The sequence below is a fragment of the Peromyscus californicus genome, unplaced genomic scaffold (genome assembly GCF_007827085.1).
Source record: "Peromyscus californicus insignis strain IS unplaced genomic scaffold, ASM782708v3 Scaffold_5__1_contigs__length_169319896, whole genome shotgun sequence".
NCBI lineage: Eukaryota > Metazoa > Chordata > Mammalia > Rodentia > Cricetidae > Peromyscus > Peromyscus californicus.
Genome location: NW_026294573.1, coordinates 18,661,329 through 18,683,376, shown reverse-complemented (window position 1 = coordinate 18,683,376; position 22,048 = coordinate 18,661,329). Strand labels below are relative to the sequence as shown.

The following is a 22,048-nucleotide window of genomic DNA, read 5'->3' as shown; positions in this document are numbered from 1 at the left end:
CTCTCAATATTGGTATATATTCTATACATGAATTTATATATGTTCTAATTCATCTGCAAGATAATTAATTAAAAAGTTAAGTGTTACCAAAAAAAAAAAAAAAAAAAAAGAATGTGTGTGGTGTTATGTTTTATCTATTTTGCGTGCATGTTGAGGGGTGCCCGGGCCACGCAGGAGTCAGTTCTCCCCTCTTCCACCACGTGGTTTCTGAGGATCAAACTCAGGTCATCAGGCCTGGCAAGAGCCTTGACCTCGATGAACCATCTTGCAGGCCCAAGAGTTTATATTTTTAGCAAACCCTTGTGAGGTTCCCCCTCAAGCAAATTAAAGTTAACAGTGTCTCCATCCACAGCCTCAATTTACAATCCTCCAACAGCCCATCACAGGACAGCAAGGCTGGGGTGATTAAAACCCTTAACCTCCAAGCCCTCGGCTCTGTGGACAGACAGGACTTGCCTGGGTTTCTGTCCTGAAATAAGGCTAAACTCCTGCAGGTCTCTAAAAGGCCAGGTCCTTCTGTGTCCCTACTGAGTCAGGGTCAGCCCGAGCAAGAGGCTGTGACCACTTCTTCCTCCGCCTCCCCACCTTCCAGACAGTGGAGCAGAAACAGTGCACTGAGACAGGCAAGACCAGAGAGAGTCCTGTTTGCTTCCCATCCTGGCTGCCTTGAGAATCAGAGCTCTGAAGCCCCAGCCCACACACTCAGCCCGCCCTGGAGACTGGAGTAGATCCAGAATCTCCATGGACCAGGAGGAAGGAGGCATCTGGGTAGGCAATTCTCCACAGCAACCAGAAGTTGGTGCCATTGGCCATGGACAGTTGCTCTCTGAAAACAAAACAAACCAACAAGAGATGGTTGTAGACTGAGTTGTGGACAGAGGTGACAGAACTCCAGTGGCCCTTGGTTTGGTCATGAATCCAAGAAAATAACGGACAAATGAAAGGGAGAAAGAAAGAGGAGAAAGATGGAAACAGATGTGGGATACGGAGCCAAGCAAAAATGCATTTCTTGTGTTTTGATCACAATTTAGTCTTGCAACTATTCTGCAAGACAGGTGACTCTGAACGTTGGTGCCCCCCCCAAAAAAAAGTGTGTGTGTGTGTGTGTGTGTGTGTGTGTGTGTGTGTGTGTGTGTTGTGTGTGTGTGAGTGCCTACATGTGTGTGGGGGCACATGCAAATGTGAGAAGGCCAGAAGTCAGCATCGGTGACTCTTCAGTCACTCCCTACCTTAATTTCTTCGAGTCTCTCATTGAACCTGGAGCTCGCTGATTGGCTAGACTGGCCGGCCAGCGAGGCTCCTCCTGTGTCTGCCTCCCAGTGCTGGAATTACAGGCCCATGCCCTGCTCAGGTCCTCGTGTGTGTTCATCCAGCACTTTACCCACTGAAGCATCTCCGGAAGCCCTCACAGGCTGGCACTTACCCCTTATGCAGCTGGGTCAAGAGCCGGGAACGTTACAACCTGATTAGGTCCTGATGAGGGGGTCAGTGGGCATGTCCTAACCCCTTCAGCTCTTCTGTCACATGAAGACACAGCAAGAAGAATCTGAGACATGCTACACTGGCTGGTTTTATGGCAATTTGACACACGCTAAAGTCATCTGAGCGGAGGGAGCCTCAATTAAGAAAATGCCTCCATGAGATCAGGCTGTAGGCAAGCCCATAGAGCATGTTCTTAATTAGTGATTGGTGAGGGAAGGCCCAGCTAAGTTGGTGGCCCTGGGTTCTATAAGGAAGCAGACTGAGCAAGCCATGAGGAACAAGCCAGTGAGCAGCACCTCTCCATGGCCTCTGCATCAGTGCCTGCCTCCAGGTTCCTGCCCTGTTTGAGTTCCTGTCCTGACTTCCTTCAATGGTGGACTACAATGTGGAAGTGTAAGCCGGATAAACACTTTTCTCCCCAGCTTGTTTTTGGTTGTGGTGTTCCACCACAGCAACAGTAACCCAACCTAAGACACATGGAAAATGAGACTTGACCTTGAGTTTTCATACCTTCAGAACTATGAGAAATAAATGTCTATCCTTTTTAAATGACCTAGTGTATACCAGGTCAAATAGACTGAGACAGTATTTATCCACTCATTTTTTTGTTTTCTATTAATTAATTAATTAGCTTTGCTTTGAGACAGGGTCTCATGTAGCCCAGGTTGACCTCAAATTTGCTATGTAGTTGAGGCTAGTCTTGAACTCCCGATCCTCCTGCCTTGACCTCCAAAGTGGTATGATTATTGGCATGTACCTAGCTTTCCATTCATTTTTAAAGACAAGTTGAGGGCCCGCCTGTACTCCAGGCAATATTATTTCCTTGGGGCTAGGGACAGAGAGAATGGGACAAGTAAGTGTTCCTGCTATCTAAAAACCTTTCCCAGTCTACAGTTAAGGAAACTGAGGCTCAGGAAGGAGGCTGAAGGCTGAGCATGATAGCACATGCTTGTAATCCCAGCACTCAAGGTGCTAGGGCGGGAGAATCATGGATCTGAGGCCAGCCTCAGCTATAGAGTGAGACTTATCTCAAGATTTAACAATGAACTAAAAACACAGAAAGGAGGTCAAGGCCCTCAGAGGCCAAGTCTCCCTCGTTAGTAAATAGAGGTTCCTATGACCAGCATTGAGACAGAGAACTGTGGAACTGAAATCATCTTCCTGCCACTCTGTTTCCCGTCTCAGGGTTGGCTATACTTACAAAGGACCAAGTGATTGGGGCTGCATCACCATGCATGATCAGCTGAGGGAGACAGGGGAATGGACCCCGTGTCCAGATGGATAGGGGAGTGGTGAGACAAGGCCTTCAATGTCCCCAGAGTTCAGGAGAGACCAGTAGAGCCCTCATTTGTCAACCATCTACGGTATGTCTGGTGCTGTGGGGGAAGCTGAGGAGTCTGCTTTCTATTAAAAGGTCCAGTTGGAGACAAGGTCTCACTGTGTAGCCCAGGCTGGGTCTGGATGCCTGGGTCCATCTGCCTCAGCCTCCTGAATGCTGAGATTACAGGTCTGTACCACCATGCCCTGCAGACAGACCATGAGGCAGCCATTACTGTCCCCTGGAATATAGATAAACCAGAAAAAGGTAACTTGCTAAACCAGAAAGCCAGGGGACTGGTCGGGATCCTGAACAGTCACTCTGAGGTGCCCCTGACTCTGGCCTGTGTCTGAGTTCGTCCCTTCCAGCTGCCTCAGAGGGCAGGGACAAAAAGGCCTATTTTAGGACTGTGTTCTTCTGAGAAGAAGGTGTGTGGACCCAAATAAGCTCTTTCTAGATGGGAGAATAGGAGATGAGGAGGCAGAATGGTACATACTTGAAACCATGGCACTTAGAGACTGAGGCAGGAAGATTGCCAGTTGCAAGCTAGCCTGGCTTACCTTGTCTCAGAATAGTAACAACCTTGTGTCAGAACAACCCAAAAAAAAATGGTCAGGCTGAAATGATTTCTCAGTGTTAGAGCCCTGGCTCCAGTGAACCCGGGTTTAATTCCCAGAACCCACAGGGCAGCTACAATCATCTGTATTCATCAGTTCCAGGGGAGCTGATGCCCTCTTCTGGCCTCTGTAGTTAGCAGGCATGCATGTGGTACACAGACATACATGCAAGTAAAACACTCGTACACATAAATTTTTTTAAAAAGAAAAAAAATGTTTAAAGAAAAGGGTGTTGGAGCCAGGCACTCCAGCATCCTCCCTGGGAGCTGCTATGACACCGGCCTGGGGAAGAGACAGAATCAGGGAAGCTTACAGAGGGCTTTGCAAGTACAGCAGGAGATTAAGATTAGGACTGAAGAGCTCAGTGCCACTCACGCCCTCTCCCCAGGGAACAGCCTCCCAAGTTCTAGGAAGAGCAGCCGGTGACATACCCTGGTGCCTGTGGTCCCGTGAAGAGGCCCGTAGAGAAGCCATGTTCTCCAACCTAAAGCTGGCACCGTCTTCCCAGACCTGCTCATGCTCTGGAGGGTCATGTCCCTCCCTCATGGCTCCCCAACTCCTCTCCTGGGCCTGCCTCACCCGCCACACACAACCGTGGGCAAACCAGGAGCCAGGCCAGTAACTGCTAGAATGATGGACCGGAAGAAGCCACACGTCTCTGCCTTAGCCGAGGGAATCAGAGTTTTCACATTCGGGTCACATATCTGCATGGAGCTCGGTACCCCGGCACGCTGTCTCTGTCTTTCAAGAAGGAATTCAGATCAGGGAAGCTGAAAGCTGTCCCCAAGGTACCCCGCAGCCGGAAGGAGAATTGAGAACAAATTTCTATAGCTAGGAACACAGCGTGTCCACCTTCCCCAAACCAGGCTGGAGCTCTAGGCGTTACTGTTCGCTCTAGGCAGGGAATGGGGTGGGGTGGAAAGGCTAGAGGTGGGGGAGGAGCAGCATGAGTAGTGGGGGCCACCCCACCTGTTGCTGCTGCCCAGCAGCGCTGGCAGGAAGGCGCGGCCCTCCCCTCTGCCTCCACCCTCACCATACTTCCCATCCATTGTCATCACACTGTCTCAGCGCTGCTATATTTAAGACGGTGCAGGGCTCCAAGATCACATTCTTCACCCGTCCTCACTGAGCGGAGGGCAGGAAGAGACCAGGGACCTTCTTCCTGTCCTGGAGACATTTGCGGGGACACTGCTGTTTCTGTGAGTCACACACAGGGATCAGGGTCTGAGAGAGCCCTGCTGAGAGAGACCCCAAGTCTCTTTCCACAGGGAATGACCTATGTGGGGGTTGTATACAGTGTATGTGTAGTGTACATATCTGTGGTGTATGTGTGTCTATGGTATGCGGGTTTGTGTATGAGTATATGATGTGGGAGGTGGTCTATTCATAGGTTTACATGTATGTCTATAATGTGTGTATGTGTTCATGCTGTGTGTGTGTGTATCATGTAGTGAGGGGTAGTGTTTGTGTGACTGTGGTGTGTGTGTCTATAGTATAGTGTGGGGGATATGTGTATATGATGTGTGTATCTATTTTGTGTGGGGTGTGTGGGTATGTGTGTGTGTGTGTGTGTGTGCTATAGGGTAGGTGTGTGTTTATTGTGTGTATATATATGTAAATATATTGGGAAAGGGGCTTGGGAGATTTGAGCTTGTTAGCACCCCAAGTGAAAACAGGGAATCCCAGAACTCTATGCCTCATTTCACTGTCGTAGCCCTGGGTCATCTGAGTCTTCCGGTCCGAGTCCTCCTTGATAGTAAAGCTAAAAATAAAGAAAAGAAAGGCCCTTGGGGGGACACTTGGAACTGGAGCCTTTGCTGCATGAGGCAGCCAGTCAGGGAGCTCAGAGCTGACAGGCCCAGCAGGGCATGCAGTATGCCTGCTGAGTCCTGGTTGTTCAAACCCAAACCCTGCAGTCCCAAATCCTAGGGCCACCAGGTTCATCAGGCACAGGGGATGGGGACGTGGGGCTGGGAAAGGAACAGCCTCCACTAACCAGGCCAGATCATCACAGCCCTCCAGGGAGCTAGGAAGCCACTGCATGTCCCGGCCTGTGCCGACCCACTGGGCAGGATCCATCCACTCCAGCCCAGCCAATACAGCTCCTCACAAAGGGCAATGGAGGCCACGAACCTGTTCCCTGCTTTAATCCCACACTTCAGTCAGCGCTTTAAAAAGCATCCATGGCTCACCACAGAGGAGGGGGTCTGGAGGCTGAGTGCCAGTGGGCCACTGTGTTCCTCAGGGCAGAGTATCAGGAGAGAGCCAGTGCTGACGTCAGAGCATACGAACCCTTGCTGTGGGGGTCGTGGCCAGTGTCCCAGGACATCAGTGGAGCCTCGCTCCCCAGGGCAACCCTTGTAACTGAGGAAGAAGTGTGTGATGGGCAGATCTGACTAGCTCTCTGGGTGTATAGATTTTTCCTATCCAGGAGATGCCAGAGCCAGCCTAAGTGGGCAACTGTCCTTTGGCTCTGCTGAGACACTTAGGTGCCAGGAGACCTTTTAGAACAGCCCTTAACGGCTGCAGGCTACAGCAAGCCACTGTCTTCCCTGATGGTCACAGCTGTGGGCAGCACGGAAACCAGACCTTAATGAAGTGGAAGAAACGCAGGCCCATTGACTAACCCTCAGCAGCCTGAGCCCCACCACCATCGAGTCACATAAGACCTACATACAGATACGAAATAATCAGTAAGAGGGGGCACTTTCTTAATCAGGACCAAATTGTAGGGTAGAGATTTATAACACCAATAGGAGTAAAGGAAAGAAAGTTCTAGAAGGCCTGCTATGTTTTTACAAGGCTTCTTAGGAAGATGGTGGCCATGCCTGACACTAGGGTGGGACTTACTTCTCCAGGCTTTCAATTAACCCTTTTGAGCCCCTGTCCCAGGAGTGTGGTGGGTACATTTTACGGATGAGGAAGCCAAGTTATAAAGTCCAAGGGCATGCACTTGGAAGCAGGAAGAGGAACAAGGGTCGTGGGATTGCACCCAGTCACGGACCCACAGTCTCTGCATCATGTGTTCACATGGCACCTTCCCATTGGTCTTGGAAGAGTGGCTGGGGTGAAGAAACCTGTAGTTCAAAGGCACAGGGTAGGACTCAAGGAGATGAGACACCTGCCTGTTCTGGGACCTAGACCCAGCCTCGGACAGCATCATGCTGTCACTCAATGTTGCTTGGATTCTAATGGCTTCCTTGGGGGAGGGGGTGAGAAGGCGTGGCATCAACGACACAGACACCAGGAGTCCGTTGAAAGCAAATAATGAACTCATTTATTCAATAACAGGGAAGGCCTTATATACCCTCCTCCCAGCACCCAGTCTGTGTGGTTGTCCCTCATTGGCTGGGCACGATCAGGAACTCTGAACATTGACTGTTGCTAGGCCCTCAGGCAGACTCCAGGTTGGCTCTTAAGGAATACTTACGTGCATGCCTTGTCAACTGGTCTGAGCCAATTTCCTCGACCCTATGGGCCTGTCCTACTGCAACTCATCATCTAGAAAGCCAATGAAGGGGATGAATGGGACAGGACTGTGGCTGACAGCCAGGACTCTGCTCCTCAGTGGGGTTCTGCTCACCCACTGCCAAGGCACGTGGGACATTAGAGAAACCAGGCTCTCTCTGTGCCTGCCTTGGTCACCTTGGTCCCTCACCTTCTCAGGCTTCCGTTCCTATGTTCCTCTAGAGCAGCGGTTCTCAAACTGTGGGTCGTGACACCTTTGCGGGGGCGGGGGGGGGGGGTCACATAACAGATATTTATATTCCAATTCGTAACAGTAACAAAATTATAGTTATAATGTAATGAAGTGGTAACGAAATAATTTTATGGTTGGGGATCACAGCGTTAGGAAGATTGAGAACCACAGCTCTAGGGAAAGAACCTCTTACTCCAGAATGCTCCCAGAGCACTTGGGGAGGGAGCAGAGGATGCCTGGTGGGATGACCATACACCTTGGCCTTGACAGGTTGCTGCATTCGCAGCCATGACTCTGCCCCACAGTCCCGAAAATGCAGGGGAGCCCCAAGCCTCCCAGGCTGTGCAGGTGCACAGGCTGGAACACAGGCAGGAGGAGGAGCAGAAAGAAGAGCGACAGCACAGCCTGCATATGGGCTCTTCCGTGCAGAGGAGGACCTACCGCAGCAGGTAGGAGCACCTACCGCAGCAGGTGGGAGCACCTACCGCAGCAGGTGGGAGCACCCATCCCTGGCCCCTTCCTGCCCCAGGACCCCAGTTTGAAGCATAGCCCAGCTGTCTGTAGAGCCTGTCTGAGACGAGACACGGGCTGATGGGGGAGTGTGTTGTGACTGTTTGTCACCATGTCAAAGCACCGAGAAAAACACATTAGGAGTGTGTGGGGGGGTTGTTTTGGGTTTTTTAAGGGGGGCTAGCCATTTATGGGGTGCATTCCAGTCTTGACTCCACTGCTTTGAGCCTGAGGTGAGGCAGAGCAATCGTGACAGTGTAGCCAGGAACAAGGAAAGGAGGGAGGCGCCTGGGACATGACAAAGTTCCCAAGACCTACTTCCTCCAACCAAGGTTCACCTCTGGATGTTTCTTCTGCTCCCAATAAAACCCTCGAACTGAACCCATCAGGGGATCCATTGACTGATGAGTACACAGCCCTGTGGTCCAGTCACTTCTCAATGAGTAGATCTGCCAGCTGAGGACTGCGATTTCAACACAAGTCCTTTAGTGGATACCTCAGATCCAGACCCTAACAGGAGGCACAGCGCGTCCTCCAGAGCCTGTCTGGGGTGGGCAAACACCCCTGCTCTCTGAGACCCCAGCATGAAGAGGGAGGTTCAGTATGAGAAGGGAGCTCAGGGGGTGCCTGCTGGTACCCTAATGTATAGCCATGGCCTCAGGAACCCCAGGCAGTCCCCCAAGAGCAGTGACCTCCCTTTCTCCTGGCAGTGAGGAGGAACAGCAGTTCAGCTCCGAAGACTATGCCCTGGCTGCTGCCCTGGCCCTGACAGCCTCCTCAGAGTTGTCCTGGTAAGTCACATGGCTGTCCCTGGATGAGGAAGGGCTGTCTTGTCTTGACCCTGGTCCCTGGTCCCCTGTTCCCTACCTCACCACTGGGCTCCCACTGATACACAGTGGACCTGTCTGAAGTCCCTTTGGAGGAGAAGGGCTGGGCAGGGTGCAAACCAGCCACTTTCTCCACACCCAGCTTCACACACACACACACACACACACACACACACACACACACACACACACGAAGAGTCCCCACAGCAGGAAAGGATTGTCCCCAAGCAGCTATCCTCATTACCCAAAGTAAGAGAGGGATTGGCCATGGATTACAGAGCTGGTAATGATTGCAAGTCTCACACAAGGAACAGAAGGTCCCTGAGTGCCTCTCCAGAGGTACCATAGCTTAGGGAAGGGCCCTGAGCTTAGAGGTCTGGGACATAGTCTTGCTGTCTCTAAGCCAATCACTGGACCTCAGTTTCCTACTCTAAGAAGTGGGGAGAGGAACACGTGTCCACTTGGACACAGCAAAAATCAACCAACAAAGCCAGGCGTGGTAGTACACATCTTTAACCCCAGCACTCAGGAGGCAGAGGCAGGAAGATCTCTGTGAGTCTGAGACCAGCCTGGTCTACTAAACAAGTTCCAGGACAGCCAGGGCAACACAGAGAAACTCTGTCTCAAAATAATAATAATAATAATAATAATAATAATAATAATAATAATAATAATAATCAGCCAGTGTTTGTTGAGCAGCCTCACACACTCCATTCACAACTACATGCTTATTAAGTTCTGTTGGTTAGCAGGTCCCCCACACATATGCACATTTACATACACACTTTTTTGAGACAAGGTTTTATGTAGCCTAGGCTGGCTCAAACTTGATATGTAGCCAACGGTGGTCTTGAACTTTTGGTCCTGAGTTCCGGGACTGTAAGCATGTACCACCACATCTGGTTTATGTGGTTCTGTAGATCAAACCCAAGGCTCTGTGCATTTGAGGCAAGCACTCGCTGAATCCCCAGTCCCCTTCCAAGGTGTCTGCAGGCAGAAGAGGATGCAAGGCTGTGCTTGGTCCTAAAGCACACTAGCATGTGGGGGTCGGGGTACGACTGCTCCAGCCTCCATGGGCCCTGTCTGAGTCCTGACCCTGCAGGGAAGCTAAGCTGAGACGCCAGACCACCACAGTAGAGCTGGAGGAGCGTGGACAGAGGCGCGTGGGCTTTGGCAATGACTTGGAGCGGATGGAGATGGCCTTCCTCCGGACCCAGAGGCTGCTGCGCCAGAGACGTGACTGGAGGGCCCTGCGTCAACGGGTGAGGCACTGGGGTCCGCCTTCCCGCCAGCCTTGGATCTAACACCCACCACAAGCCCTATCCTCACTCTCACTCCTTCTCAAAGGAGAGGACTCAGATCCTGGGTTCCCATCTCAATGCCCTACACTTGGCTGTGTAACCTGGGAAAGGGTCAGGCTGTTCCTGAGCCTCAGTTTCCCGCCTGTGTCTCGGGTGTGGCTGTAACAGCTCTGTGCTGAGGTAGAAATTAAATGAGCTTAGATTTGTAGAGTGACTTCTCAGTGTCTGTACGAACTTCATAATTGTGCAGGATCCGATGTCCCTTCCCCACCCGCTGTCTAGGTCAGACTTCAGGCAGCTTCTTTACATAACATACAGTGTTTTTCATGGATTGACTCACTTACTCCCCATTACAACCCCCAGGAAGGGGGGGCGAGCGAGTAAATATCCTCATCATCCTCATTTCACAGGCAAGGAGAATGAGGCTCTGCCTGTGATCCCATAGCTGGTCCTAGAGCACATTTCCTGCCCACTGAGCAACACTGCCTCAAGGTGGAGTGGATGAGGGCTCAGCCAGTCTGAATGCTGGGGTTGGGGGGTGGCAACATTGTGGGGAACCCATGCCTAGCCCCTAGGAGTCACACACCCCTTCACCTCCAGACAGAGGAGAAGGTCCGAGAGGCCAAGGAGCTGATTGAGCTGTGCTCTGGCCGCGGCCCCTGGTTCTGGATCCCACTTCGCTCGCATGCCGTCTGGGAGCACACCACTGTACTGCTGACCTGCACTGTCCAGGGCTCGCCTCCATTCCAGGTCACCTGGTAAGCTCCTGGGGCTGGAGACAGAGTGTTCACACTCCACCCATCTCGCTCGGAGGTCTTTGTGGTCCTCCATCTTCACCCAAGCTTCCTCTGTCTCAGCAAGGCCACAGCCCACAGACTCTGAGTTCTGCCCACCCTACACACAGAGCAACGACAGCTGCCTGGGAGCCTCAGGCCACCTCAGGCCTTGGTTATTCTTAGTCACCTTCCAGCCGGGTTGGGCCTGGAAGACTGGCCCCCTGGAGAGCCAGCCCTTGTAAAAATATGATTCTGGTGGTGTGAAAAGGCAGCTGCTCTGAGCTGAGCATCTTCAGCACTAGTGACTGTCTGGGAGGACGGAGAGCTAGGGAGGAGAGGTGGGAGGGCAGGACCCTGCTGGGAGGGCAGGCTCAGATCTAGAGTGTGAGCCTAAAGTCAGGCCTAGCATTCCCTCCGCTGAGTCAGAGTGTGGCCTCAGGTGTATGATGTAACCTTCCCGGATCCGGTTTGCCTTCACCTCCTGCCCATACAATGGACTGAAGATCCCTTATCCAGCTGATGCATGCTAAGAGTTTAATGTCCCACAGAGGAAGTCCTCAGAACTTGACAAGAGCTGGGAAAGTGCCAGGCATGGTTGCGCATGCCTGCAATCCCAGCACTCGGGAGGCTGAGGCAAGAGGATCATGTTTTTAAAAGAAAGAAAAATGGAAAGAGCTAGGAAAGCAGGAGACATTTCCAGAAGCACACCAGAACCCCAGAAGCCTCATAGCTGTGAGGGTTCCCCTGAGCAAGGTGGTGGAAATGGGGATAATAGTGGCCACTTCCTAGAAGGAGTCACACTGTCCACAGAGTGGAGTCCCTGTTCACAGGGTCTTAGGCCAATTGCCAGGCATGCTAGCGGATAAGGAAGGGGTTTCAACAATATTTACCATCAGTATCACCATCCCAGACCCTGTCAGGGTCTCACCATCAAGGAACGCTCAGCCAGGGAGGACTGGCCACAGAGAAGTATATTCATGGTCCTGCTCAGATCAAAGGGGACGGAGAGGGAAGGTAATGGCTGTCCAGGACTGGTGTCCAGGAAGGCTTCTCAGGAAGATGTGGCATGGGAGCTAGACGATGAAAAGCCCATGGTCCAAAAACAGAAGAAAAAGGGTAGCATCTTGCTGGGGCCCGCTTTACACAGACCTTATCTAAGGTCACACAACCAAAGTGGACCAGGATTCAAATGCGAGAATCCTTCCAGTAGCCACAGAGCAAGAGATCAATAGGTAAACTCTTTTTTTTTTTTAACTTAAAGCACACAGTGCTGAGGAGTTGAGGATGGGAAGCATGCAGGCAGGGGATATCTCCAGAGAGCTGGCCTCCAGGCTGGCCAGTTCCAGCTGGCACGCTTTCAAAGCCGAGCACAGGGCAGTGTGCCGGGCACCGAGACCGAGGTGCTGTGGAGACCAAGGCAATCCTATGTGGCAGTGGCTGGCCGCAGTGGGAGGTCTGCTTCCAACTCAGATCTGGGTTGAGTCGGGGTTCAGAGCCCCAGCTGTCCAACTGCAGCCAAGCCCCGCCCATCTTGGCTCTTAAGCCCACATCTAAGGCATTCCATGGGAGCCTCTAGGAGGGGGATTGGTTTCTGCTCCAGCCAAGAAGGCCAGCCCCACAGAGCCAAGCATTTCTGAAAAGGTAGAAGTCAAAGCCAGGCTGTCCAGCCCCACTGACTCTGGTGGCCCCTGGGGCCCCTGACTTTGCAATTCCGGAGCAGAACCATGTGACTGGTCTCTAAGGGTAATATCCCTGCTCAAGATGCAGGCTTGTCAAGAGAGTCCATTCATTCAGCAACTATTGAGCATTTCCTAGCTGCAGAAGCATTGGGAGGACTCAAACGCACGGCCTTACCCTAGGGAGGCAAACTTGCTGAGCACTGGGTTACACAAACTGGAGCTGGTGTCACTGAGGGTGCTGGAGCTGGTGCTGGTGTCACTGAGGGTGCTGGAGCTGGTGCTGGTGTTACTGAGGGTACTGGAGCTGGTGTCGATGAGGGTACTGGAGCTGGTGTCGATGAGGGTGCTGGAGCCGGTGTTGCTGAGGGTACTAGAGCTGGTGTCGATGAGGGTGCTGGAGCCGGTGTCGCTGAGGGTACTAGAGCTGGTGTCGATGAGGGTACTGGAGCTGGTGTCGATGAGGGTGCTGGAGCTGGTGTCAATGAGGGTGCTGGAGCCGGTGTCGCTGAGGGTACTGGAGCTGGTGTCGCTGAGGGTACTGGAGCTGGTGTCGATGAGGGTACTAGAGCTGGTGTCGATGAGGGTGCTGGAGCCGGTGTCGCTGAGGGTACTAGAGCTGGTGTCGATGAGGGTGCTGGAGCTGGTGTCGATGCGGGTGCTGGAGCTGGTGTCGATGCGGGTGCTGGAGCTGGTGTGCTCACTGAGGGTGGATTTGCGACTTAGGGCAGGCAGGGAGAGGGGTCCATCCTCCGGTGGCGCACAGTGGAAGCCAGTGCTCTTCTTGGGACCGCATGTGGACAGGAAGGAGAAACCCAAGTCTGGGTATTTGGGGGAGCTCAGTGCTTAGAGGGGTGCCAGGAAGAGGCGAAGGGAGGGGTCAGCAATGGCTGGAAAGCAGGCTGGAGCCAGACAAGGTGTGTGACTGACCAGCCCAGGTACATGGGGGATACTGGAGAGTTCTGGCAGCTTCAGTGTCAGAGACGAGGTGAGACATGGAAAGGGAGAGACACGGGAAAATGCAGAGGATGCCCACAAACTCCAGGCAGCTAGAGCTCTCGGCCAGATTGATCAGGTCAAGGGAGGTCCACTCTGGCTATGGTTAGCCCACAGAAATAAACCTTGAATCTCACTAAAGTCACCTAAAATAAATCTCTCAGACAAAGTACCCTCAAAAATGAAATCTAGGGCTGCAGAGATGGCTTAACAGTTAAGAACGAGTACTGTTCTTCCAAAGGTCCAGAGCTCAATTCCCAGCACCCATGCTGGTAACTCACAACTGCCTATAACTCCAGCTCAATGAAGCCAAAGTCTCTGGTTTCTATGGGTTCACATACACAATTCCCCCCAACACCTCCTGCACATAATTATTTTTAATTAAAAAAAAATCTTAAAAAAAAAAAGATCTGAGTTGTGGTTCCAGGACAGCCAGAGCTACGTAGTGAGACCCTGTCTCAAAGACAATCAATCAATCAATCATCAACCAATCAATAAAATCTAGCATCAAAATACACTGGGAGCGCTAAGTGTGGAAACGCAGGCCTCTGATCCCTGTTTTTAGGAGGCTGACTGAGGTAAGAAGGTCACAAACCTGAGGCCGGCCTGGGCTACCCAGTCAGACACTGTCCCCACGAACCATGAGATTTAGGCAAATAGTAAAAGTCTCTCTCATGAGGCCTCTAGCTGCAAGTGCAGGATGAGGCTGAGGGCCTTGCAGTGCAGGCCACGCCCTGAGCTACAGCTGCTGCGTCTTGAGAGGAAGGCTGGACAGGCTGAGGTGTCTGGAATGTTCCTGACAGGTGTGGGCTAGGGGCCTGGCCCTCAGAGCTGGTGTGTGCCCAGATTAGGCACTGCCCTCCCCACAGGGGACTTAGCTGGGCCCCTTTCCGAAATGCAATGCGTACAGCCTGGGGACAGGGTGGGTGTGCCTCTGTTCCGTGACCATGGAGATAAACAGAGCACCCGGGACAGACAGGCCAGGTCCAAGGAAGGCTTGTCCTCGGCCTGGGGCGCCCTCTGTCTGCAACAAGATGCCCTCCTCTTCAACCTTAACTGCCAGCACTTGAGCAGGAAGAGGCATGTCTGCATTCACCCCTGAGACACACAAACACACACACCACTACCACCACCACAACAACAACAACAATACTGGCGGTGTGCTCAGAGTTTAGCACTTGCCTAGCATATATCAGTCCCCAGCAGGACTACACACACACAGACACACACCACACTGGTGTTCAGGTCCTACACCAGAAGTCCTAATTTTGTCTGGGACACAGCCTGCCTCCTGAGCATGGAGTTGCTTTGTTTTATCTTCCAACAGCTTAAATAAGGTAGGAATTCGTTTTTCTGGTGTCTGAACACAGCACCGGCCACCGGCAATTCTGCCCACAGCATCCCAGCCTTCTTCCAGCCACAGGACACAGAGGAGGTCACAGTGATGCAAAGTGTGTCAGCAGCAGCCATGGGGCACCTGTCCTCATTTGCTGTTGACCATTGTCATATGACCACACCTCCCAGAGAAAAGGGCAAAGAGAAGGCAGTATGTTGGGAGGCGCCAAGGTAAATCCTGTTTCTTTAGAACTGATATGAGAGCAATGGGTGGTCACTAACACAGACCCTACAAGGCTTGCGTCAAACACCATACATAGTAAAGAGCCCTTGGGGACTGCTGAGACAAACCCGGGCCTCACGTGTGCCAGGCAAATGCTCCACGCTGAGCCTGCACCCCAGCCCCCTGTGGAGATCTTTAAGGTTCCTTGGGTGATTTAATCGAGAGCTAAAATTAAGAATCAGATGTGGAGGTGCACACCTGTAATCCCAACACTCAGAAGGCTGAGCCCTGAAGATCTCAAATTCAAGGCTCATGTGAGCTACATAGTGAGACCCTGTCTCCAAAGAAGATTGAGGAGGAGGTGGGGAAGAGGAGAGGAGGAGGTGGAGGAGGAGGGAGGAAGGGGGAAGAGGAGAGAGAGGAGGAAGAGGGAGATGGAGGAGGAGGAGGGAGGAAGGGGGAAGAGGAGAGAGAGGAGGAAGAGGGAGATGGAGGAGGAGGGAGGAAGGGGGAAGAGGAGAGAGAGGAGGAAGAGGGAGATGGAGGAGGAGGAGGGAGGAAGGGGGAAGAGGAAGACAGGCAGCAGCAACTAGGCTTGGTGGCTGTTCACTTGTGATCCCAGTGCTTGAGAGATGGAGGCAGGAGGATTAGCAATTCATGGTCATCCTTGGCTACATTTCCAAATCAAGGCTAGCCCAGGCTACCTGAGACCCAATTTCAAAACTTTAATAAATAAATGACAGTAATTATAATCTCTGCCCTGGGGAGTTATAGAGAGAGGTTGTGGGGCTTTCGTTGGTACAGGCCCCCCAAAAAGGAGCAAAAGCTCAAGGCTTAGTCCCTGGTGCACCCTGGAAGTGCCTCTGGTAGCAACCCCTAACTGGGGCGGATCTCTGAACAGCGAGCAGAGCCGAGGAAGTGTTACCCCCACCTCAGAATCACAGCAGTTCTGCAGAGTCGGCCCTGTGTGCAGGGCCAGCCCAGTGCACTCCCACTCCCCAGGTGAGGACACCGAGGCTGGCAGTGAAACTCCCCTGGGTGTTGCCGGCCGGTGAGCCGCACATGACTAAGGCTGGAATCCAGGCCGGAGAAGCTCAGCTTTCCTCCTGCTCATGGCAGCTACTCTGTCTCCACAGGTACAAGAATGACATCCGGATTGACCCCCGCCTCTTTCCAGCCGGCAAGTACCGAATGACCAACAGCTACGGACTGCTGACCCTGGAGATCAGGAGGTAAACCACAGACCCAACGTGGCCCTTCCATGACTCGTGCCCCAACATCTCTGAGACCAAAACTGGACTCTGGTGCCCGGGTTTAGTCATCCTCAGAAGGCTTGGAAGACCAGGGGGAACCTTAGGGGTCAGGTAAGACTGGTCTTTGAAGCAAGAGAGATCTTGCCCCAAGTGCCAGGGAACAGGACACCAAGGGACTCTTGGCTTGCTGATTGGGCCAGATGGACACATCCTACCGTCTACTCTGTCATCAAGGTACCTTGGACAGGAACCAGTCATGCTTTTTTGGGCACACACAGGGTTGGTCTGGCTGGTGATGAGACCCAGGCCTGAAAGAGAAGATCTGGGCATTGTGCCAGGGTCTGGCATGGATTGGCACTAGTCCTCAGCAAGTCTACTGCCCTGTGTGAAAGGAGACAACCCTGCTCCTGGTTTTTGACATGGAGATGTCAATAGGGGAGGAGGCGGTACCTGGAAAGAGGCACAGACAGCTGCATTGAATTTCAGCTGCTGTGAGATTCTGGGAGAATCGCTTCACCTTTCTGATATTCTACAGTCAGTGATGAATGCAGTATGGAACACGATATTTTCAAAGCCCTTGAGCTGGTTTAGGCTGATGAGTAGCCCTAGTTTTTCAGAGAGACCCAGTGACCAGTCCAAAGACACACAGCCCAGAGTCTTCCCACCAGGCTTCCTTCTCACCCAGGCTTTCCCATCGGCAGAGGGGCGTGTGCTCCTACCAGATTCCCCCTCCCTCCTTTTCAGATGTACGGTTGAGGACTCAGCCACCTATACTGTGCTGGTGAAGAATGCCTACGGCCAGGCCTCTTCCTTCGCCAAAGTCCTCATCCGCTGTAAGTCCACACATAAGCCCCAAACCAGCAGATAGTCATGGACCTACGGTCACCATGAAGAAAGGGTCATGTTGGCTGAGATTGGGAATCCTGGGGGCAAGGACAGCTAGGTAAGCTGATGGCATAAGCGTGACAAAAAGGAACCTCTGTCCCTGGAAATTGATGTGGAGAGCCACCAGGAGAAGAAGGAAGGTGCTAACTCCCCGCCCCCCAGCACTCATTATGCATCGAGGGTATACATTCTCTCTATCCTGTGCTGGCCTTGAACTTAGCTCTGTCTACAGGGTCATAACAGGCATGTAAGTCACTAGATTTTGTGTGGATGAACTAGGTAGACGGACTAGAAAAGGGGGACTGCCCTCCACGTGGAGGACAAAACAGACTGGGTTCAGGCCCCAACGCCCCTTGACAGCCCTCCGTGGAGAACCTAGTCGACTGTTCCAGGTGACCTTTGTCTGCCCATCTCCATGAACATGTTGGAGCCTGGCCCAGATGAGAGCCTCCAAGAGGGTGGTCCAGGAGCACAGGGGATGTCTAAGCCTCCCTACGCCCTGCCCCACTGACGCTCTTGGCTTTCTTATGTGCATTTTCCTGTTGGTCTCCTCCCCTCCTAGATGTTGCCCCATGAATATTCAAACAGCACAGCTCACAGCAGGTCAGACACCCAGGCATCAGCCAGACCTGGCTTCCCACCCTGCCTCTGCCCCAGCTAGCCGGGATCCTGCTTCTGCCTCAGACTGACATACTGCTCCTGGGAGAGGATGTTGTCCTCTGTCCCTCTGTGAATGCCACACCTGGCTTTCAGGGCTCTGGAGTGAGAGGCCCGCGGTTGGTGTATTCTCTCTCTGTCTCTCTGTCTCTGTGTGTGTGTCTCTCTCTGTCACCCATCCAGGCAGGGCAGCTGTCCAGCTCTGCCCTCCTTGCCTGTCTCTATCCTTGTTAAACTGTCCTTTGCCATCCTCTACTCTGTACATTCCTGAGATAGCTCTCGGGAGGCAGCTGTCCCCGTCACCCATCCTGCTTCTCTATGTAGACATTTGAGCTGCCCCCTAGGCTGTGCCCAGAGTGAAGCCCAAGGTCACACACTGGCCATACACTGTCTCTCTGGCCAACCCTCCCTCCCTCCATCAAGGCCAGCAATTCAAGGATCCCCGCCCAGGGCATCAGCTCACAGATACTATTCCTGCCCTCTGTGTCATCTCCATGGTAACATGGGGTGCTGCTGTCTCTACGCATGTTCCTGTGCTGGGAGACAGGACCCAAGGGTCTAATACTGAATCTCCCACCAGCTCTGTGTGCTACCTGGAACCTCCCCCTACCCTTTCCAGACCTAACGCTGGGGACCAGGGTCACACCATGGCTCAGGCTGCTGGGGTTAGCTGGGTGACTCTGCCTCGGTTTCTCCATCTGTGAGGATAGGCAGTTAAGCCCTAGGGGTGGCTGCTCTTGGGGGGACATGTCCATTTCACTCTGAACTTCCAGTCTCTGTCTATGATGATACCATGATACCCCCAGAAAGCCCAGAGTCTCTGGCCAGGATTGTCCCCTTTGAGGACAGTGTACGATCCAGTCAGGAAGTCCAGGCAGAGGAGGAAAACCAGCATTTATAAAGCACCTACTGTATGCAGGGCACTGACTGGGGGCTTTATTTGTGGAAATCAGTTTGTTCACAACCCACACCTTCAGGGAGCACTCGCAGCTCCCATTTTACTGATGAAGAAACTGAGGCACAGGAACATAATGACTTTTCCCCAGAGGTGCTGCAGGGGTCACTGACAAGTCAGGACTCAAACCCACACCCAAGGCCATGTCCCCAAATGTATAGGATTGAGGGATCTGAGTCCTCTCTAGCCGTGTTTGCCTTATTTTCGCAGCTTACCTGGGAAAGGATGCTGGCTTTGATTCCGAGATCTTTAAACGTAAGTGGGCTGGGGGGTGCACAGGGCATCTGGGATCCTTCCTGCTCAGAAGAGTCACTGTTGCCTGCAAAGGCTATCCACAGAAGGTTGTCTGTCACAGGCACAGATTCCTAACTGACATGCCCACTTACGGGGTTCCCTCCTCCCACCCCAGGATGTCTTTCCCTGCTGATACCCCTTTGAGAACTGTGAATCCCGACCTAGAGGAATGAGCACAGCCCAGAAGAGTTCTTGCTCCCATTTAGTCCCCGGGACAGGCTGGTGTTCTAAAGACTTTGATCTCGTGTGTCTGTCCCCACCCAGGATCTATGTTCGGCCCCAGCGTGGAGTTTACATCGGTGTTGAAGCCCATCTTTGCCCGAGAGAAAGAGCCCTTCTCCCTGACCTGTTTGTTCTCGGACGATGTGTTAGGAGCCGAGCAGAGGATCCAGTGGTTCAGAGACGGTGAGGCTTTGGCTTTCCAAGGCAGAGTCCCACTCCCTCCCAACCCAGGGACAACACCCGGTCAGCCATGCCCCTTCCCCAGGCAGTGCCAGAGGAGTGATGGGCACAACCAGGTGGAGTCCCGAGTTGTCTTTGTTTCTGTTCCTGGTGCCGAGATACAGCACCCTGACAATAGCAGCTTAAGGGAGAAAGGGCTTATTTCGGCTCACGGTTCAAAGGTACAGCCGACCATGGCAGGGAAGCCATGACAGCAGCCACATGAAGCGAGCGGCTGGTCACATCCCATCCACAGCTAGGGAAGCAGAGAGCAGTGAGTGATGAACGCTTGCTGCTGCTCAGCGCCCTTCCTCTAGACAGTTCAGGACCCAGTAGGGGAAAGTGCTGCTCCTGTGGGTGGGTCTTCCCGCCTCAATGAATGCAATCAAGATAATCCCCCACAGGCACACCCTGAACTCACAGTCTTATTCTTTTTTTTTTTTTTTTTTTTTTTATTATGTATACCATGAGTGTTCAGCCTATAGGCCAGAAGAGGGCACCAGATCTCATTGTAGATGGTTGTGAGCCACCATGTGGTTGCTGGGAATTGAACTCAGGACCTCTAGAAGAACAGCCAGTGCTCTTAACCTCTGAGTCATCTCTCCAGCCCCCACAGTCTTATTCTTAAACATCCTTAGTTTGATGGAGGAGGCTCAGCACTGTCCTTAGGAATCCCTACTCTGAGGGGAAGAAACAGCTAGTCTGATGGAAGGCACCAGACCCATCCCTAGGAGACAGCTAGCTGTTCAGGGAAGGGTCATGGCTGCTTCTTGAGGTGCCCTCAGTCTGAGGGAGGCAATCAGTCTGCCCTGAAGAGCACCATCTCTGGGGGTGCTGGGGGCATAGTTCTCTCAGCCCTTAGAAAGCATCCTGCCTCAGATTTGCCCCAGCTCCCGTCTGTTTCTATCTGCCCCACTTTGGACTCCAAGACTCCACTCTGAGTTCAGGTCCAGGAGTGGGCAGAGACTAGCATGGCCGTAGGGAGTTGTATGTCAGAGAAGCCACCAGAGCCACCGCCAGTGAGGTCTACCCAGGCGGCTGTCCTCAGGCACTGGCTTCATGTGTCTCCCCGACCCTGGAGTGAGCAATGATATTTGAGACAAAGGGACCAGAGGCCAAGGGGAGGGGGCAGGACAGGCTGTGTAGCTCACCCCCGGCTTTTTGAAGACAGTGTATGATGTACAAGCGCATATACGTGTACATGTGCGTGCACTTGTGTGTATGTGTGTGTGTTCAAAATAAAGAGCTCCAGACTGGGAAAGGCTAGAGCAGGCTACTCTGTGAGGACAGAGGACAGTTGACCCTCTGGTCCTGACTGTGGCCAGGCCTGCAGCCTAAGAACAAGGGACACACAGCCTCCCTCCCCATGCCCTTGCCTTGAGCCCAGGGAGGAGGCATCTGCCGGGGGGTGGAGTGGAGGAGCTCTGAGGGACAGCTGCAATAACAAGACCTGTGTGTTTTCCCAAACCTGTCCATCATTCAAAATAGAGTGCTGACAGGAAGGAGGAGCTCTGGAGACAAGAAAGGACTGTTCTCCAAGGCAGCTCAGGGAAGGCTGCTCGGAGAGCCCCACTCAAGGTCCTAGTCACAGACCGCCCAGTCCTTCTGCTGACCTCTGCCCCCCTTGCCCAGGCCTCTGCCCTCCTCACTGTGAGAGACCCTGGCCCTTCACTGAGCTCCCTTCTCTCTCAGTCCACTTCCTACATTAAAGTGCAAGCCGCAGCCCTTTTGACAGGGGACTTGGCCTATCAAGCCTGAAGCCCTGGCTTCCATTCCCAGGACCACATAAGTACGGCATGAAAGCATATGCCTGTCATCCCAGCACTCAAGAGGCAGAGGCAGGAGGATCAGAAGTCTGAAGGATACATAGGCTACATGAGATTTTATCTCAAAAAAAAAAAGTCACTACTTCCATTCAGTGAGTCCCCCATGAGAACCCTCATGAAGGGTTCCTCTCTTCTTCCCATAGAACCAGTTCCTCACCTGCTAATTATCTTCCTAATCCTTTACCCTCTCCTTAAGCCCCACCCTCCCTGAGCTCCGGTCCCATCCTCCAAATATCTTAGAAAAAAGTCCAGAGCCCGAACTGACAGATCTCTGAAAGCCCTCAGGATCTACCTCCACCATCAAATTGGACCTCAGCCTTCAGCCACACCAGCTCTCTCTTGCACCTGGCCAGGGCCTCCAGAACCCCGAGCTTCTGTGAGCTCCTGGGTGAGGCCAGGATCCCCCATGAGCTCACACTGGACCATCTTCCCCTCCACAGGCAGGCTACTGAGGTCTTCAACACGCAGGCAGATACTCTACGCAGACCGCCAGGCATCTGTGAAGGTGTCCTGTCCCTACAAGGAGGATGAGGGGCTCTACATGGTCCGAGTTTCCTCCCCCTTTGGGCCGCAGGAGCAGAGTGCTTACGTCTTTATAAGAGGTAAGGGGTGGTGGTCAAGAGGAGCAGCTGGAACCAGAGACCACAGCTTGGTAGGGGAGACTTTGTCCAAGGCCCCTGCTCTCTTCAAAGCCAGGGTTCCTCTGCTATAAGATGAGGAGCTGGGTTGGGTCCCTGCAGTAGCAACATCCTGTGGATCCTAAGAGACACAACCAAGTCTCCACAGCCCCCAATAGGAGACGCAGTGGGGACCAGGAGGGAGGGCTCTGTACAGTGTTGGAAGGTTCTGGTCACTGACTTCTGCTTCTGGTGTCTTAACCCTGCCTGTGTTCAGCTCCTGGCTTGGTCGTTCTGTGAGCCGGGTGTCCATGATTGTGTTGCTTTACCTCTGTGATTCTCAGTTTCTCAACTCTAAA

General features: G+C 52.8%; 1 protein-coding gene across 1 annotated transcript in view; it reads left to right on the top strand.

The window, feature by feature from the left end:
• The first annotated feature begins 4,413 nt into the window (after window positions 1-4,413).
• The window catches only part of Myom3 (myomesin 3), a 55,515-nt gene continuing 37,880 nt past the window's right edge, over window positions 4,414-22,048 (top strand). The window contains exons 1-10 of the mRNA XM_052718247.1: window positions 4,414-4,616; window positions 7,388-7,566; window positions 8,338-8,418; window positions 9,557-9,716; window positions 10,356-10,513; window positions 15,898-15,993; window positions 16,759-16,847; window positions 18,722-18,766; window positions 19,070-19,210; window positions 21,513-21,674. Coding sequence (XP_052574207.1) covers window positions 7,406-7,566; window positions 8,338-8,418; window positions 9,557-9,716; window positions 10,356-10,513; window positions 15,898-15,993; window positions 16,759-16,847; window positions 18,722-18,766; window positions 19,070-19,210; window positions 21,513-21,674 — 1,093 coding nt within the window. The 5' untranslated portion in view covers window positions 4,414-4,616; window positions 7,388-7,405. The remainder of the gene's footprint in view (window positions 4,617-7,387; window positions 7,567-8,337; window positions 8,419-9,556; window positions 9,717-10,355; window positions 10,514-15,897; window positions 15,994-16,758; window positions 16,848-18,721; window positions 18,767-19,069; window positions 19,211-21,512; window positions 21,675-22,048) is intronic.